General features: G+C 36.9%; 1 protein-coding gene across 3 annotated transcripts in view; it reads right to left on the bottom strand.

Annotated features, from left to right (window-relative positions):
* Positions 1–20,961, bottom strand: part of DPP10 (dipeptidyl peptidase like 10) — a gene marked incomplete at both ends in the record, with an annotated part of 501,348 nt that overhangs the window by 206,020 nt on the left and 274,367 nt on the right. For all 3 annotated transcript variants that reach the window (XM_084265745.1, XM_084265746.1, XM_084265744.1), the window contains 2 exons: positions 11,740–11,835; positions 19,209–19,323. In XM_084265745.1, the coding sequence (XP_084121871.1) occupies positions 11,740–11,835; positions 19,209–19,323 (211 nt within the window). The remainder of the gene's footprint in view (positions 1–11,739; positions 11,836–19,208; positions 19,324–20,961) is intronic.

Below are 20,961 nucleotides of genomic sequence, written 5' to 3'. Positions count from 1 at the left end.
GAACAGAGTATTAAAACAGAGAGGAATGTTGGAATATTCATGTAACACGCTATATGATCATTTTAAATCACTGAAAAAAGGAAGGACTAACGTGCTAGGACAGTGAGTCCTTGCCTCTAGGAGAACAAGGTACAATACTGAGTATGAAGACAGAAAAAAGACAAAAATTCATAACTTACCTAAATGTCATTACACATGTGGTTACCCAGAAAGCAAAGAACTAGCATCCACCTTTGAAACATCTCATTACAGGAGCCCATTTCCATATCTCTATACTTCTGGAATCCATCAGAAATCAATGGAAATGCCGCAGGTTATAATATTAACTCTGCAATTGATTTCCATGAATAGAACAGGACATCATAGTTTGGGTAATTTATACTGTGGTTTGGAGCTGTAATTGATAATATGGCTTCAAGCCCTTTTCTCTAAATTATCCACAGAGATGACCAGAAAACAAAATATAGGAGAGTGCAAGTATTTGTATTCCGAATTAGAATTTAAAATCTTAAACCTTACTTTTTGAAAAAGATGCCTTGTATTTTCAGATAGAATATATTGAAATACTGGTCTTTAAAAGTTGAACTGTTCACTTTGATAATACCATAATGCAGCATTTTTGCATGAATAAAAGTTTGCACAAATAATATAAAATACAGTAAAATAATGGAATAATGCCAAAATTAAATTATTACACCAAACGGAAGATTTCAATGTTACCTTTTTTTTAAATCATCCTATCCATTTAAGCCTTTTTCACAAAGCTTTTGCAGAAATACTCTTTCATACAAAATTTGCAAGTGAAGATTAAAAAATAAAAAAAAAAATTGTCATAAAAGTTTTCTGACAAAAATATCTTCAGCCAACTGTAATTGTCACCCTCAATCTAACTCGTGTCAGTAGCACCTGAAAAGTTATCATCATCAGACTGATGCTTAGTGACCTTTACAGATGAGCTGTCTTAGTCAAGATCCCAGTAACAAATACCTAAATATCTGACTCATTGTTACACAATTAACACACTAACTGTCACAGACAAAACTTAAAATGTAATTCCAGGTTTAAGAGGAAAAGGAAAAGAAACTGCTGCCTTATCCTATAGATGTCTGCTCTAGGGTGAAGTCACTAACTGTTACATTTTAAGCTACTACCACTAATTCTCATGTAGTGCCTATCCTGCAATAAACCAGATTAACTTCCTTGCTTGGTGTTTGTTTTGCTACTGCTTACAACAAGGAGTCAAGGTTTTCATGGCCACATTTTTAGCATTTCAAGTACTTTCAATTCTTCCTTTCAAATGGCAGTTCACAGATAAGCAGCAAACTTCAGGCTTCCAAGTAGCTTTAGCTGAACTTAAAAATCAATATTCCATGTGTAGAAGAAACTTTGTCAGCCATATGCCTAAAGTAGGCTGCAAGTACAGAAAGCACACTCTGCATCTCCCTTTGAAGCACTTGTCAAATGTCTTCATTCATCAAGTAAGTTCTCAAATACGGATAAAAAACTCTCTCAAAAATAAAGATGTGCTGAGGAGAAAAATATTGTGGAAAACCTCAGCAAAATCTGGGTTCAAGCTGAATCACTCTCATCATGGAAGTGAATATGCACATTCTGTCAAAAACGTGATTGTTTCTCCTACTCCTGTTTCTCAGTAATTTTATTTTAACAAAGTGCCCAGAATTCAATTATCTCACTAGAAAGGCAATGGTTTGTACTATTGTACTATTCTCCCTATTAACAGCTAAAAATAAAACTGTATTTTGGAATTGGTAAAGTGATACATGGTTGCTATGATGATTACTAGTTGGCAAATACCTCATACAATTTGCCTATAAACTTTGTCAGGTCGGATAAACAAGCAAATATCAGTTGCTTCTAGTTCATCTCAACTCTGTATAGACAGTATGGGGGCCACGTTTGGTTTCTGCAACAGTTAATTAAAAATGTAATTAAATTAGATTGTAAAAAATGTAATCATTTCATATTTATAGCACTTTTGTTCTCACTACACTTCATGCTCCCCCAAATAGAAACATAACTACAACTGTAAAGCACAACTTTTGGCCAGAGGAAGGAACAGGCAGGTCATGCCACCAGATGCTCCTCAGGCACTGTCAGCAGGGTTAGGGCTTTGGTCCAGTGTCAGGGCCGGGTGCATGAGTGACACATCACATGAGTGTCTTCAGCACCAGCCTCATGTCTCCTCCTCATCACTAGTGCCAGCTCTTGTCTCCTAAAGATCAGAATCACTATGATTAAGTGGAAATTCTCACCGCCTACATGTGTCCTCCCAGAAGCTGCCCAGAGCTACAGAACAAAGAGAAGTTCTTAATGCAAAACACACTCTGTGGCACTAACACAGGCCTTTATCCTCTCCAATGGACTGTCCCTTTGTTTCTCTTTACTATTCCTGGCTCTGCTTTCTCTTTATCCAGTTCTTTGGGGTTTTTTCTCATGGTTTCATTATTACTGGTTTTATGCTTTTAGATGTCTCCCTCCAGCACCCTTCCCCTCTCATCCTGATGTACCTCAAAGAAAGATCCAAACTGCAACAGGATGCAGTTTTCATCAAAACTGTGTAACACTTGTGCTGTCTCCTTCTACTACGCACACGTTTCTTGGTAGAATTTAACAGAACTGAGGAACTGAAAAGACCCTTGAAAGAATCCTAAATATATAACAAATATACACATAGATAGATATGTGTCACCTTCCTAAGCATAGTAAAACCAAAGGTCCTTTTCCATCACACAAAAGTGAACATAAGAAAAATTGTTCAAACACCAATCACATTTTCATATGAAAAATAACCTTTGCCTGGTGCCCATTTCTGTGTGTTGGAGCTGCCCTGGCATGCCAGGGGGAGAGAATTAGTTCAAACATTTAAGAAAGAGAACACATGACACAGAAAACAGAATAGACCAAGGAAATGGATGGATGGCAAATATAAGTCAGTGTCTCTGGAATCTGCCATCTGAACAGGAAAAGAAAAATCAGAGAATGCACACTGGAAATAGACTAAAGAGAGCAAATGTAAAAAAAAAAGACTACATTTGTAACAAACATATACATATGTCCATAGATACATAGGTTTAAAAAAATTCAATCTTATGGATGAATTATGTAAGCATTTGAGCAATACAGAAAGGTATACAAAGCACTCTTTTCACTGCCTCCTAACTCAAGAAAAAATCGTAAAATTTTGGTTTTCAAATATAACTACTTACTGTACAGCTTACTAATCTGCCACAAAGCCCAACTGAGCACTTGTTAAAGGACTGTCTATTTAGACAATAAGTAAGAAAACTGAAGAAAATTAGAGGATTTCTTTTAGGCAAAAGGCAGAACCAGCCATCAGTGCTGCCACAAGCGGTGACAACTGAAGGTACATCCACCTCCCGCGCAGCACTCCCTTTGAAGAGAAGTGAATGCTTATGAGCAAGTTAGAGGTGACTTAAATGAGCCTGTAAGGACCATAAAACCAGCTGCACATATAAACAGCAGTTTCCAAAGGAAAAGTGAACAGGTCCTACAAACCCAAGCCATAGGGAAACGACTAGAGCACCAGCCTGGCAACAGCTCCCTTCCTTCTCAGGAGCGGTGATGGTAAGCAGAGAAAACAGAACAAGGAGGCACAGGATGCAAAGAATATGCTTCGTGTGTATATAAACCTGCTGATGCATAAACACATGCATCTGGGAGGTGTGAAGGTAAAACAGGAAAAAAATCATGGTATTTGGTAGAGAACTCACAAATCTGTTGTATAGCACCCACCACCAGGTATCATTCATAAAACACTCAATCCACTGTTTGTGTGTGCACACATAGAAAAATATTTGCCCTGCAGGGTAGCAGCCTAAGAGTAAATATGTAGCACACCCAGTTTACACTTGTTCATATTAAGGACTGCTTTCTTTGTCAAAAATACATTACTGAGAAAAGGTCTCCCTCTTTCATGGACATTGCTATGGTAACTGGAAGAGTAACCTTAATACATTCACTACACTCAGGAGACTTTTGCTTCAACAAACAGGGAGAATTAAGATTTATTAAGTGTCTTGTCCACTTACCTAGGGGTTTACATCCAGAATTACTGTACTTAACCCTTCAACATTAGGTTGCTACCTATAAATACTACTTGGAAATGTAAAGCGTTCTGCTAACCTCTTTCAAAATACAATACCTTATACAACAGATACTTCAAAATATTTACACAGGCAGAGTGTAAGTATATTGATCTCTTTGTAAATTCTTAATGCTTTGGGTTGTGGAATAAGTAAAAAATCAATAGGGACATAAATTTTAAGAAGGATTGCAATGATTAGCTGTATTTTTTGCTAAAGATGGTAAAAGGTAGTTTGATCCTCTACTAGTTGGAATGCTTGGTTTCATTTTTCCTAGCTTACATCACAATCTGTGGATTTTGTCCCATCCTTGTAGATTTCAATGAGCATGGAATCAGTCTACATCTTAATGAATACAATTAGAAGTAAGTTGTTACAAGAAATAAAGACTCTTCAGGAAAATAAATTGCAGGTACTCTGTGGAGAAAGAATAACATGTCTAGTGAAGAAAAAAAAAAAAACAACAAACAGCCCCACACCAAAATAAACAAAATCATAAAACAAATGGCCAATAATAAAACTTTTGCAGTCAATAACAGTAATGATCAAGTGAAGGGAGCCACGAGACAGTGGAGGTCACATCTAGTACCATGTTGTATCAGTGTACAAAGAATATTGGTGAGGGAAGTGAGATTTCTAGAGAGGTGTGCTAAGAAGTAATTTACAAAATACAATGGTGACACAAGTTAATGGCCCTGAATACATAGCACTATTTAATGCTTGTTAACGATCATTAACACTGGCACCAGTATCGATGTAACAATGGGGCTTAACATCCTTGATCTGAGCAGAAATTACCCAAGATCTACTTCTAAGCGAGCAAGCCAGGTGGCACCTTAGCAGACATCATTAAGAGGAGAGCAGAAGGAAGTATAGTGCATGCCACAGATCCCAGTGGCTGGGTGAGGAAGAGCAGTTACAACAGCCACTAAGTAACAGCCGTGAAGACCAGACTGTTTGCAGCCAAGTGGAAAAAGTAACTGCAGGAAAAACTCTGTTGTGTTACAACCAGTGAAACAAAGAATTTTAGCAAGGACAAACACCTTCCTGAGCAATAAACTCTAGAACTGCTCATTCTCACCGGGGAGAGTCCAGAGGAAAGGAAGGGTAACCCTCTGGCCTTCTGCCCACAAGGGAGGGCTCTGCTGCCACCCTGGTGCCTGTCCCACAGCTGCAGAGCCAAGGCGTCTAAACAGGGCATCTCACAAGGACAAGTCTCTGCATCCAAAGCACAAAAGCATGTCTGCTTCACAGAATAAAATTAGCATTTGCTATGTGGTAATGATTATTGATGAAAAAAGCCCATCTATTTTTCTGATAAATCCCTTCAGAAATTAGATTAAATTTCCACTTCCACACAGAAAAAAACTATTGGATTTTCCCCATCCTTGCTTTTAAGAGTGCATGTCACATTCACACTCACAGCCTAAATTATCCTATGCTTTCTTATTTGCAATCCTACTTAAAATAATGCATAATTTTGCTTCAATTCCTAGTTCCTGTTCAAATTAACATTTTTGTAGCTTTATGCACCTCACATTGTCTATATTCTGCTTTACATGTATTTTTCATGTGTGTTATTTGTTTAAAAAAAAAAAAAAAAACAACCCAAAAAACCAAACAAAGAATCAAAATTCTTCCTAAACCAAGACTGGCTGCTGTTAATAAGCCACAATTTCTGCATCAAGGGACACAACCAGGAATGGTGTATGTAGGACCCTGGGTGGTTACCTCCACAGCCCTAGCCTGAATGACCAAGTACCCATCTACCGGAGATATACTGGGAAGTTCTCAGCATCGATGCAACTCCCACTGCAACACAGACCCAAACTCTTCCATTCAGATCCCCAATTGAATAGTTTTATGAAAGAAGAATTTTAGCTAAAAGCTTTCCAAGATCGGAGTGCTGTCTGGAATATTTTACTTGTTCTTCTACACTCTGCTTTTTTCTGCACTGGGAATCAAAGCCCAACCACCCTCTGCTGCCTTTCAGGAATAACCTTTCACACCAAACCACAGGCAACAAATATAACCCCTTGACCTGACTTCCAGCTTCAGACTCTGCACCAACAGATTCAGGTAAATAATGACAGCTATATGCAGAGCACCACTGTATGTACCTCTCTTCACTTCTGCCCAGGTTCCTGACAGAGGATTAATGCATCATATCACAGACTAAAGATCTGAATGCCAAACACAGCTCCTGCCACACCAAAAATGTACTTGTGCACAGTGGCTGCATTCCAGCCTGGCCACTTTAGACTTCTATCTCATTTAAGGGTCTGGGAAAAAAAATTAATACAGGACTTCACTCTTAATACCCATCATAAATTACAGAATAATACCAATGTATATAGATGCGTAATTCCAATAGAGACATTTGTCTGTTTATTGATTCCTTCTCAGAAACAACTTTCTGGTGCAAAATCTGTCTTCTTTTATTGCTCAGTGATGGACTGTTTTCTTGCACTTGACCCATATCCAATGGCAAACATAACAACATGCTCAACTCTAAGAAAGTTAATATTTACCTCACATGCAAAGGAAAAATCTTTTTTTAAAGTACCAAATGTTTTAAACCATAGTTTCCTGAACAAATCTGGCACAGGTGATCCCATGCAATCTGTGTGCTGAGCTTCCCAAATCACTTCCATTTTCATCATCCACATACCTTTAATTCATTTCACCCATCTTCATACCTGTTTTTTTCCCAGTCTCTTTTTTAAAAAATATTATTTTCAGGATAGACAAGAAGCAACAGAGACTCAGGGAAGGCACCACCTCAACACCACTGTCCACACACTTCACTCCCCAGGTGATACAGGCAGCGCACAGAATGAGAAAGGTGCTATGGCCATCCACAAATAAATCTGTGAGAAGCCACTGTCTCACTTGCTCTTTAAGGAAACCAAACATGCTATGAGAAGCAGTAATATGTTTTCAGCCAGGTAATATCTTTCTGTGCTAACCTGAATACAGAGTCTACAAAATATTGCACTGAAGTGACTGTTCAACTGTAAAGCAAAAATGGTTTAAATATTTATTTTTTAAGAGAGGCTCTAATAAACACAATAAGTGTTTGTAAAATAAAATGTGAAGTGGGTAGAGGGATTTCCTCCACAAACCAGTCCCCTGGTTTCCCTGATGTTACAAATGGATAGGCATCTCCCGTTCTTTTTTCCTCTGCTGATAAAATTGCTGTGTGAAACTAACAAAAGATTCCCACATCAGAACTAGTAAATATTACTCAGAAAAAGAAAATCATGCCTCTGTTGAAGCTAGTGCAGGAAATTATAAAAAAATAGAACAGTAAATACAAGAGCTTGACTTAAAACAAAACCAGGCATTTATTGCCTTGATACTTTTCTCAAGGCAGAGTTAAAATATTTTTTACTTGGAATGTGGTGATTTATTATCATCTCCAAAGTAACATATGAAAACTGCAAAAAGAGAAAAAAAGAAAGCATGAAGAGTCTTTGCCTTGAAAACCTATGTGCATGAACAAATATTTGCTTTGGAAATTAAATCAGAACAGGTTATACCTACTGAGATTACCAGCACAACCTGGGATTTTATGCTGGATAAACATCATTCCAAAACCAGGGGTGTTTAGAACAAGAGATGCACAAGTATATGTTTTCTCCAGAAATCTCTCATCAAAATACTGTGATTACACTCGCCTTGATTAGTCAAAGACAAGAACAGTGTTTGCCAGGATAAAACCAAGGGACAAACCTACCCCAAGTATTTCAGGGTTTTCTGTATTATCTGCAGCAGGGGTTGTGAGCACTGACTGCCTCTGCTCCGCAGAAGCACAGAGCTCTGCCCTTCTTCAGTGGGAGCTGCCTTTCCTTCACAGGGAGCTTGACAGGGTAGTGACATTTGTAATTAATTTCACAGAAATATAGAAAATATCCTGAAAGAAAAAAGCTTTACAGTGGTTCAAAGATCCAGCTGCAGATGGCTGATACTGGCAGATAAGCAATTATTTATAGCTGGTTTATGAACAACTAACAAAGCAATGATATAGATGTTGCTGTCACGATACCACAAGCTTAAAACTATGTCCTAACACGAGATGTATCTTGACCTGTCATTAAATGTATTTTACTAGCACCCAGGAGACCTGTTCCTAAAGCAAACTGTGGTCATAAAGTGAGGTGTTATCCCTGACCTAATGGAAATACTGAGCTGTCTTGCAACATGGTTAGAACCCAAGACAGAAGAATATGAGAGACATTAAGTGTCTTAACAAGCTTTTTGGCAAAAGAAAGCACGGAGAAAGTTTAACTGCAGTGCTTTATTAAATTTAATTGCAGTTTTGTACTTTGACTTAAGTAAACCAAGCTGTTTTGCCATCTAATGCAAAGCCCTTATCAGTAGCAATGAGCTGTCAGATTTAAGTACTTTTATTATTCACTGGCAACATTTTAAATTCTCACTTCCTATTAGAAAATCTGAAGATCAATAATGCTAAGGGAAGACGTGCTCTCATTTAGCATCTTCAAAACTATGCCAAGCAACTGGAAGGCTTTCTGAAATCAAACACTCTCTCAGATAACACAGATTGAACTGATTGATGGTTGTGTCTGCTCTCCACCCTGTCCTTTTAAATACAGTTGAAGTGCTCAGATTTATAACTAAAAAAGCTTAGTAATCTAAGTTACTATTTGCAAGAAAAATACTAGCTCATCATACAGATTTTCTTTCTCATTTTTTTCTAAATTCTTACCCAAAAAAGATAACAATCAATTACAGATTGGGAAAAAAACCCCAAACAAACCAACCCAACTAAAACAACCTTTTAAAATAAAACAGCCAAAAGAAGTGGAGAAAAAAAGAAAGGAAAAAAAATCTGAAAGACACCTGCACAGGTACATCTTCAAGTTAAATTAAATGTGAATATATTTTATCACTTTTAAAACTAGCTCAATATTTTTCTTTTATTTTCTTTGGCAATAGCTGATTATTTTAGGTATAGAACATTTCCTCTGAAGCTGAAGTATTAACTTTGAGGGCAAGCACATATCATTGTGGACTCAGTTTAAGCAGAAAAGGAAATGGACTTTAAAAACTTCTGTATGTAAGAGCACTTCTTATTAAAAGTGTGAACTAGAAATAACTGTGTGGAGGTGACTTTTGTAGTTGGAGGAGCTTGCAAATAAGGACAAAACAGCATTGCATTTGGAGTATAATGCTAGAGAAACGCAATCAGCACAGAATGTTTCATTAAATGGCAGTAGTTAAATACTAGAGCTTACCTAAGAACACAGTGATTCATCTAACACTTGAAATCCTTAAATCAAACAGTTTTGTACAAAATATTCTCTAGACACTGCAGAAACTGCTTACAGCAGGAATCACTTTTTCACTCTCTATTCCCAGGAGGTCAGGATGATAAAAATTTCAATGGATACAAATTATTCTATCCCTAGAGGGGCAAAAAGTAAGTAGTAAGTAGCTCCTTATTTTCCACTAAAATCTTCCCGTTCAGGGTCCACAAGCACTTATCTTGCCAATGTCCAAAGAAAGTGCCAAATGCTCTTTGAATGCTGAATATTACATTACATATTTCATCCTCCATGCATATAATGCCATCACTGCAATGTTCCAATGCCAGGAAAAATATAATCTTATCCCAGGTCTTAAAAATAAAAATAGAAGTAGGAAGCAGAAATACTGCTTTGCAGGACTCCTACTTGTTTATTACCTAAGGTATTGATTTGACCATACTGTGAATTTTGAAAGAAAATTAACAAAAACAAATATACACAAAGATAGTTTTTCTGTATTTATCAGAAATACTCAGCAACTAGGAAAACATCTAATTATCCCAAATTTTTCCTCAATTCCCATTCTCACACATATTCTACTACGAAAAAAGTTCATTGTTTCCCTTTTTTTATTTTGTACCACAGGGCTTCATTGCATCTTTGGCAAACACACAGAGGAATACACCTAACTGTAAGCTCAGGAGATCTCATATTGGCTGACAAAAACATCACTCCAAGACTGGATATTAGTACAACTGTGCCACTAACAGAAAAGGGCCTTTATTTTATTAAATAGTATACCTAATATTGTTTTCAATAATTGGAGTAGTTCATAACTGTACAATCTCATCACTTCTAGACTAGATTGCTTATGACCTCCATTTTTCTCATGGTAGTAGTAACATTGTCTTCCACTGTATGAGTGACTTCAGATGAATTTTAAGCACTACAAAATAAATCTGTATCCAAGTATTTAGCTCCAAATCTACATTTCTTTTTGAACTTGATGATCTCTTCCAGCCTAAACCAATCTATGATTCTAACTGGACTTGACAATTAGCAGTAGTATTTTTTCCAGTAGGGTGAGGTCAAAGGCACCTGTTACCTGTGAATGTAACAGGTAACATAAAATTCATCAGAAACTGCTTTAGGATTTAATTAGCCAAACAGTCTTAAATGTAGAAAAGTTTTCTGCCAAACACAAGAAACTCTTCTTCTTGGCAATGGCTTTACACAGTACCAGAGTTTTTGGCACTAGCTGCAGAGAAACCAGTCCAAAAAAGAAAGTCAGCAACTGTATGGTTACGGGAGTAGCTGGGCAAAAAGGACTGGAAGGACACTAAATTGATCGTCCCCCTTTCTTAACCCTAAACCACTGGACAACAAGTAACTCAACACCAGAGCTGGTTCTGGAAAAAAAGACTGACCATATTTTTACCTTTTTTTATCCTTTTCCTTACTTACTAAAGCCTGTTTCATTCTTTAAAATATATCATAAAACACTAATTCAACTCAATCCCATCATACAGCTTTCTACAAATGAAAGCCAGTCCCAGTTCTAACTGAACACCAACACTGATTAATATAAATGCATTGTTCCTGTGCAAAGTTACTCCGAACTTACACACACGGTCACCGGACTTTAAAACTCCTACTTTCCATAAAGCACTCCTTAATAATACTCCATTTTAAACAAAACCTAATGTTATTCCTTTGATTATAACACCCAGAGTAATACCATGATCCAGCTGTAACGACACAAAACAGATGGTCGCCACTGTGTTACTTGTGCCCTTCTTGCAAACAGAATGTGAACAACCCGTGTGATCAAGAGAAAAGGAGTTCAATAAGTTGAAAACAACAGTTTAAATTTGTTTTCTTTTTCACATTAAAACTGCAGAATTCTTTGGGAATCTGCATACCATTTATAAATCATGTAGTAAAGCAGAACATTAAATACAATTTGTAGACATCAGAAAATTACCAAGAGCTGTACAAGTATACTGAAATATTTAAGAATCCATTCCAAATATAAACCAGTTCTCAAATCCCAAAGTTCAGACATTAATAGCACTATTTAATTTTCTCAAAAAACTCAACATCACTGCCTCCAACTCAGTCAGTAGCATAAACAGAAAATTTTAGTGCATTTCTACTAGACAGAGCTTTAAAATTAGAAAGCTGGTTCAAAAATTAATGAAACAGGCATGATTCAGAACTACAAGGAAAAGCGGGACACGGGCCAATTTCAAGAGTGTTCAAAATTTTAAATTATTCTTTCTCAGTGTCTGAGAATATAAATCAATATTCAAAATCAATTCCTAGTTTCAAATTACACTTACCATTAATCCATTTGGCTTCCGGATTATGAACTATGAACTCTTGTCTGAAGAGATCTTCCAAGGACAATCTGGTTTCTGATGAATTTGCAAGTTCATCTAAAATAAACATAACAGGATCATTTTAGATAGTTATTATAAACAATATACTCAATGTAGTTTACAAAACATTGGGATTACAGAACCAGAATACATAGTTCAAAAGTCCTGTCAAAAATCAGTAACAAAACCTTGCTCCTTTTATTTTTTTCTGCACTACAATAAAACATTTCAGTTTTTTTTTCAGAAAACAGCTGAAAACAGCTTCAGAAAACAACACTTTGGTATCATATGGACAGGACAACTGAAGGATGCAGTGCTTGGCTACTAAGCATATTGGGACTGTATTGGCAAAACTCCTTCCCACAGACCTACACTACATCAAAGGTCTGACTACAAGCCAACAGCCAAAGGATATAGGCCATATTGATCACCTTATACAGACAGGAACTAAGTGAAATACTCCTGTAAGTAAATCTGGAACCAATTTCACCTACTCTACAAATAAAAACAGAAAAAAAAAGTTATAGTGTGTGCTTGCTCTCTTGTGATAAACACAACATAACATTTGGCTAACAGCCTTGTGTTTTTCCCAAACATGATAGAACCCAGGAATATTATGCTTCTGAACATCAGCCAGCATTGATTTTCAAAACAAAAATATAAGTTGCCAGCTCCTAAAATCAGCTCCACACTTCGGAACAGAAAAAGGAAGTTCTGCTACATTCCACTTTTCTTGTGCTGTGGATTAAATAGTAAGTAGTGAAGACTGAATAGTGAACTGTCACACTAAGAGGTGAAATCAGAGGTGCTATTAAAGTGAAAGTTTTCCTGTCAAAACACAGTTTCCAATGAACATCCACTGATGGCAGTTATGCATTTCACCTAACTGCTTTAGGCTATTTAGAACAGCAGCTGCCAAGAGCTGCGTTATATATTATTGCCCGTGCACTAAAAAAATACACACCTATGCACTTCCTACACAAACCACCAGACAGATGCCCAGTCAGGTCTCTTCATCATGTTATCATTATTGGGTACGTTTGCCATAGTTTACTACACTATTTCTCTGCCCGGCTTTTCCCTGCAATGTATCAGGCATCCACCTGAGGATCTTTGTTAGTCAGATTTTGTCCTTACAGATTGCTGATATTAAACAGTGCCTCGGGTGACAGTCAGAGGAAAAGTGTATCTACAATCACAGCAGGAGGGGTACTGTTATCTTTATGTCAACCTAATATGTTCCCAGCATATTTTTAACAAAGAAATGTCTTTGCTAAGGTCGTATCCTGTAATACATTTCAGACGAAAGTGAGACCTCTTCACAGCAAAAAGTCAATCATAGTTTAGTTACTGGGCTTGATTTAGCCAAATTTCTCAATTAGAGGCCCAGCTGAAAGCTTACTGGAATCAACAACAATATGATTTCTTCTTTTTCTGCCTTTAACTGTCAGCACTGCCTGCTGCAGCCACTTCAGTCAGCATTCATAAGGTGCATCCTCGCTGGACTTCAGAGAAATGCTTTTTTAATGCACATGGTAAATTCAGGATAGACACAAGGCCATCCCAGCTGCTCACTCCATGGCACTGCTGCATTTTGCATGCGCCTCCCTCCCAGGTCTCAGCAGGGCCCCAGTAAGCACTTACTCACCGTAATCAACTCTTCTTGCACTTGACGTCTTATAAGGCTAAGCATGCAGAGTTGTTCAAATCCTCTCTCATAAGACAAACGTTCTAATCCTTAAATAAGCTTTTTGACCTCTTCCTACCTTCCTGGGATCAAAATAGCCTGTTTAGGTTTTCTTCCTAGTCTCCAAGTCCAGCATGGGACACAATATTCCACTTGCAGTCTTACCAGAGCTTTACAGCAGAGTAACATTATCTCTCGTGATTTATACCTAATCCCTCTGTTTACACATCATGGGACCTTGTTAGCTCTTGCTCCTGCCACACACTGAGTTATCTTCAAAGTAAGCACATGTTGCTATATATGCTCTACTCAGCTCTACAAATACATTCCCTGTCTTCAAAACACTACTTAACAGGATGAAATACCGGCCTCTTCATATGTCCATTTTCCCCTCTCTCCATAACCTTGCTGACTACCCACCCTCAACAGGCTGCTTTCCATCACTTATTTCAATTCAACACATCCTCATCCTGATGCTATTTGTCATCCCAAAAGGATTCCCCTTCTAACCTTTCTTGACTCTGTTTCTATTTATTGTGACCCCTTATATCCTGCCAGTTTGCCAATTATCAATCAAGCTAACACAAGCTGTTACGTTGCCAAAAAACATCTTATTCAAGACAGTTTAGTTTTCACAGGGGTTTTTTTGTATCTTATTTTATTAACTGTTTTAATAAAAATCACTAAAACAATACATCAACTGTGTACAGAAAGGATATCAGAAAATAAAACTACACTGGTTCTGCTGTCTTCTAATTCATATGCCTGCTAACTAATCTTGATAAAAATTGGATTTTAAAGTAACTTTTTAAATTGCTGTTAGCATTTCTAAGCTGAAAAAGGTAGCAACTTCTAGAACCTATACTAGATGTTTGAAAAGTAATTTTTCTGTAGTGCTAAGTCGTTACCAAAATGAAACCTTGTTTTTAATCTTTGACACCAGCTTTCCACTCTGACAATATCTCACATATAATTTTTAAGAAAAATGTTGATTTGACATGAAGGGACTCTAAAATAGCAATTTAAGTTTCAAAAATGTTTAGTTTATATATAGATGATGAACTACACATCACGTGAACTCTCAAAACACTCAACTGGGATAATCTTTCTTAAGCACAAGCACAAATAAGTATGTACTTCACAAAGTACTTGCTCTATTTTAAAGACTGCCTTTTTCAGCTTTATGTTTATAGCCACATTACCAAATAGCCTACTATCTCTTCTGCATTTCCATTTTAAATTTTATTGAATTATTTCTCGAAGGAATCATTTTTCCATTGTTGCCACAGTATTTGTCATGGATTTCTGTATTTTGGTCTGAAATTATATATATTATGTATAGAAAATGAACACAGATTATAGAAGATAGAAACAAAATCAAATGTTAAAATAATGGCAACTTTAAAATTATATATCAACAGTTGCTGACCTGGCATGCATTTATTTGAAATAACAAACCTGCTTGCGATTACTGAACTCGAAGACTGTAAAAGTAGAAATTAATAGTCCTATTTTTTCAGGAGTTTATAGGATGTTATTTTTGCAGGTTAAAAGTAGTCTAAAGACCTCATAAAATTTACCTCCTATCTTAGCAAATAAAAATAATAATGACACAGCGCTCAATAACTCCTTATTGACTTTTCTGTGGAGAAAAAGTTTTAACACTAGAAATCAGGATAAAGGCTTGAGATTAACTGCCATCTGAAAAGTGGAAAAATACCATTAATAAACTGTATGCAAGCTAACAGGCACATTAATAAGGTACATGAAATTTTTTCCTGAAAGTTCTCAGGTAACTAAACTCGCTTACTGATTTACAATAGTTACAGGGAGCCCATACAGCATTGAAAAGATACCTGAACCTTCTGGTAATGAATCTCCACTTCAGCAAAAGTAGTTTTTAGTTTGTTTTCTATTCATTTAAGAGTAGGATGAGAGATGGCATAGAGAGGTTGGTCCCAGCCCTGTTCTAAACAGAATAGTTAGCTATAGGACATAACCCAAATGGATCCTCTTCCTAGCTCTTGATTGTACTAAAAATTATTTCAAAAAAGCCTTTATTTCTTTTTTTTCCCATCAAGAGATAGCAAAGCAAACTGAGTTTGCCTTGAGTCTATGAGTAGAGTTACAACTGTAATTGCCATGTATTAGCATGCCTGGTTTAAATGCTAACATCAGGATCTCGGTACAGGAGCCTCACATAGAGCACTCGTGTTTGCCAGACTTTCAGAAACTGGAAGTTAGTAGGTAGAACAACTGTCATTCTCAACATAAAAAACAACTTTTAGGTGTATAGCAAAACACCTGTACAAGCATGGCAACACCTGTATAATTCTTAGGCTGTTCTTTAGTGATTTTTTTGAATACAACAGCTTTTTAGTTTCTAGTACTTCCAACTGAGCGTTTCTCAGATGAACACTGGTCTATCAGACAGGTCTTCAGATAATTCCTACCATGTGGAACATACTGTCATGATGCAAAGCAGAAACTCCTGCTAATTTAAGGACAGGAGTAATGCCCTGATCCCAGAAAATCTACCTGTGATGGAACTTAAAAAACATGAAACAGAATAAAACCAGAACAAGAGATGCCTGTATTAGATTTATACTGGAACACAAACCAAATGATGCATCTCATAAACAGATATTTCTATCTCTACACTGACCATTAATTCACAATATAAAGGAAGTTATATTCATAAGATTATTCCCAAGGTATTTTCTTCTTTTATACTCTGTTAAAGACTTCTCCAGTAACTATCTCCAAATATTACACGCAGAAATTACTGGATTCATAATTAATTTGCCCAGAGGACAAAGATGCTCCTGTTCTGAAACTCCCAAGTTTCTCCACACTACAGCCCCTTACTTTAACAACAAGAACCTCATGTTTTGAAATCTCCATGCCTTTTCTTTATCATTGCTCTTACCTAACAGTGAAAAAAGCAAGGAGAGATAGTTGCCCACAAGCCTTCTGCTCCCAGCTACAGAGTTGCTACAGTGTAGGAATTTGTACTTGGTAGGTATCATTGGTTTTTTTACTATAGTCCATAGTCCACAGAGGTTCAGAAGCTGTTGATTCCCAGAAGACGTTAGGGGACTGGGAGGCAATTCAAATGTGATCATTCACCTCTTACATTTTTCTATCTCTTTGCTGAGAACACAAGTACATTTATAAAGTTTCTGAGTATTAGCACAGATGAAAAGCAATATAAAGGTGACTAAATATTACTAATATTGTTGGTATGATTTACTAAACCCACAACTATAACTGTAACATGGATATTTCATATTTTAGCAGAAGCTAAGATATTAATAGGTCAAATACATCTTATTTCAACAGTTTCTGGACCCAAGAGTTTCTTACATTGTGGACAAAGCAAAGTATAAATAATTGTAGGCAAAAGAGAGAAGTTTCTGCTTTATCTTGCACATCAGTAAATACACTTTTGCTTCCACTAAACTTCCAATAAACCAATCAGGCTTCTGAACAACCACCATTCAAAATTATTACCTTCTGAAAAGAAGCAGCCTGATGATGTGCTCAGGGAAAAGCATCCATCAGTATAGGCAAAATTAAATAGGGAAAGAAGTGTCTGATGTTCAAAACAGTGGTAGAAATGAAAAGCAACCCACTCCAAACCATCCAAAGGTAGCAGGACAAAATTGTCCCTATTGCACTGAACATCTTAATTCAGATCTATTGTATGTTATGAGAAGGATTTGCAAGGCTAGGTATCTTTAATAACAGATTGGAAGCACCTCAGAACTTAGCTCCTTGCAATAGGTGGACCTGTGAGACAGACTCCAAGTTTTAACTCCCAGTGCTAGATATCCCAAAAATATGATCTTACACATAATATTCAAGGCCTGGTAACTTCAGCTATAGATTGCCAGCAATCCCCAAGAGTATCAGAATATTTTCTTCCAAAAACATACTACTTAATCATGAAAGTGAAGGGGAACAGCACTGATGAGGAACAAAATAAGGAATGTAGCTGTTCTACAATTTACCTCCAAAGCTTTCTTGGGTAGGCATTTCCAACCTGCAAGAAACCCCAGTTTTACAGACCTAGATCATTTTGGGAGAAAGTTTTTTATTTATATCAAGCTCTACAGTCTCTACGGGGTATCTTAGAGGATCTGAGCTGACAGAACTAGTTTTCGCTCGCATGACTTGAACTGAAATGTAGGTCCCAGCTTACATCAAGTTTTGAAGCAAGCTCTATGTATTTTGAAACAGCCTCAGAGATGTTGTAATTCACTAAGCCTTCTTAACATATTAAAAAAAAAAATTAACATTTCCCTAGGTTGTTTATTCATTTTTTTCACAAGTGCCTTCAAAGACTTCAATTTATGTTTTTCCATCATTAATAATTCTATATAGATATACAAGCCAGAACCGATGTTTATCATTGTGAATTCCAGCGTAACACTTCAGAGATTTTACAAGCCTTAATAAAAAAGCTACCTCTCCTTGAAAAGAAAAACAGTCTTCTGTCTTAAAGCACACCAAGATACGCCACCATTTGCCCCCAACGTCAGGTTTTTATTACTCCCTGGAGAAGCTCCTCTACGCTGAGGCTACAGCAGCACAACTTTGCTTTTATTTTTTTAAAACGTTCCCGGTGGAAATAAGCAAACAGTCATTTCTTTATCATTCCTTGGACAGCACCATGCATATATAGTAGATATTTATACAAAACAGAGGAAGCAGAACAGTCTGTAGTAATCCTGCACACTCTCCCCCAGCTGTCTCATTCCCTCTGACAAGCAAAGCTTTTTGATTCTTTTCCATCCAGTCTCACCACCCTCCTTTCAAGCAGCGGCAGTCTACTACTGTATTCGCTCATGCACAGACCCACCCAGCTTCCCTTGATGATTTGATTCAGTGCCCAAATTCTCTGGAACAATTATTTAACTAAGAAAGCACATCAGTAACCTTTTGGTTTACACAAATTGGGCACTTGCATGGCAAAATAGTTGTAGACTGATACTTACTATCTAGACAGGCTATCCAACTCAGGTGCTTCACATTGTAACTTTAAATCTGACAAAAAGAATTTAAAGCTATTTTTCCCTTTAAAACGTGTGTGGTGTCTCCTTCTCTTATGTGCTTAAGCATAGTTAAATGGCTATTGTCCCAACAGTGAAAGAAAATCTTTAAAAAAATAACTCGAAAAAAATTAGAATGAAAATCATATTAAGCATAATTCTTTTATATGTTCAGCTGCTTATTTTGTCTACTACTTGCCCTCCCCCCCCCCTTTTTTTTTTTTTTTGTAACTCAATCATTGAGTAATTTCCCTTCTCTTTGTTTTTGAGAAAAAGAAAAGGGAATAAGTTTGTCCATGTTCAAATGACAGATGCATGCTTCTGGTCAAGTGAGAAGTTTCATTAGTATTACTCTCCCATGATTATACAGCTTTTTCTTAGCTCATTTGTGACTCTAAAATGCACCAAGACACAATTGACAAACTCTTAAAGTCAGCTCACACCTGGTAAGGTCAATGAGAATTGCTTCTAGCCATCTCAAGGCTGACACAATCCTAAGGACCTACTGCCAAAGCCAAATGCTCCACAAGGCCTCCAGTAACTCTTGAGTCCCTACAGGCACCAAATTTATAGTAGCCAGAAGTTAAAAATGTTTTAGGGCAACAGATATTTTAACATTTATATGTCATCTTAATGACTGCATTATGAATCATACACCTTCAGTAAGAGAAAATAAAGAAGTAGGTTACCTGGGGTTAAAAGAATGACAGACATAGTGATGAGTGAACAAACAACTAGAATCACCAGCAGCGCAATAGCAATTCCCTTCCAGTTCCTCTGCGGAGGGCTGTTACTTCCAAGTTCCTACAGGAATGGAAAAAAATAAAATAAAAGGAAGAGACCATGTTTTATCATCATATTTCTACAAGTATTAAAGGTAGGAAAATTGCTCTGTGCATACTCATCATCACAGCACAGGAGGTGATCATGATCCCTTCCCTCTCAACAGTACACACAGCCATCCAAAGGTGTGTAACTCATGTTTTTTAATAGATATCTCTCTTTTTAAAAATATATATGTATGTAATTTTATACCCCTGAGAGATAATCAAATGAGCTTATACAAGCTGTCCAAAATACAACTCGTGTTAAAATGTGCTGAACATAAACTTCAGGACAATATCAACTAGCAGTTTATAAGATAATTACAGAAATGAAATGTAGCAATTTACTGTAATTCCACCTAACGTGGTACGGACCATAAAGGTTTAAATACATATCCTTTTTAATGTTCACTATTAAACTTATTTGTAATAGAAAACATTTACAAAATTGCCTGAGGCTCCAAGTATTCCATCTAAAGCTACACAACTCTTTATACAGTAGTTCAACTGTAAATTGCTCCCCTTTTACTCATAAAAAAACAACAGTAGCTTACAACAAATGTTAAATGAATGCTTCTGTAACTACTAGTACACTTAAACCTATATTCTCTGCAGTTATATGTTTAACTCCTACTAACTCCAGCCAAGCGCCATTTAGGTTTGTTAGTAGTAGCAATGCACTGCCTGTGTTCCTGGCACAGTTAGAGATCAAACATCACATAGACATCTAAAAATAAAATGACAAAAACAGTCCAATTGTTTCAAACAATCCTCAGTTTCTCTCATTGAAAAGAGTAATTTTTTTTATCTATAGCTGGCAAGCATAAATGTTTCTCTGTCACAATTACCCATGCCTTTACTATCTCCAAATTAAATTGCCGTTGTAAGACTCTCTGTGAAAAGAAACCCAAGAGGACTTCTCAGAATATCCTACTTCAGCCTACTTTCAAAGTTAGGTTACATTACACAAGCACTTTACAGTCTGCACAAGCTTCCACTAAGCTCCAAGTAAATGCCAGTTGGGTACAAAACATAGGCTTTCGCCCCACTGAATGCATAGGGTGGGACTGCCACACAAACAGATATTACTTTCAGTCTCTCCCATTTGATCTGCAGTCCTGGGTTTGTTAATCTTGCAAGTACAAAGCAAGGAGATTCTTTTATCTATCCCCTTTCTGCTGGACAGAAGGGCAGAGGGATGGGGCAGACCGCCACCTCAGCCATCATGTTCATTTGGTAGGACTAAGTTGCAGAAAGGCACCTCCTGCTGTGTTTCATAAGCTTCCAAAAGCAAATTACTGCTTTTTCACATGCATGTTTCTTTGCTGCTTTCTGAATTATGAGTGAAAAATAGAGATAACAGAAAAATGACAACATTCTTGTGCCTACTTAGCTGTGTACACCAACCAGACCAATAACACTAACAGTGCCTTTAATTACTTTTATTTTTTTTCACTCGTTCATTTCTACCTGTAGAGGACAGATTCTCTCCCTGGTCCTCTTTTCCAGGAAACCTGAGGGGAATTGTCTCTCAGCAATCCCACTGAGGAAGCGCTGCAGGAGCCTTCAGCCTGTCACAGCTTCCAGTGAGGAGCTCCATGACACACCAACGTGGCTG

This window comes from Gallinula chloropus, assembly GCF_964237585.1.
Source record: "Gallinula chloropus genome assembly, chromosome: 5".
NCBI lineage: Eukaryota > Metazoa > Chordata > Aves > Gruiformes > Rallidae > Gallinula > Gallinula chloropus.
Note: the sequence above shows the minus strand (reverse complement) of the source record. Positions and strands in the feature narration are given on the sequence as shown.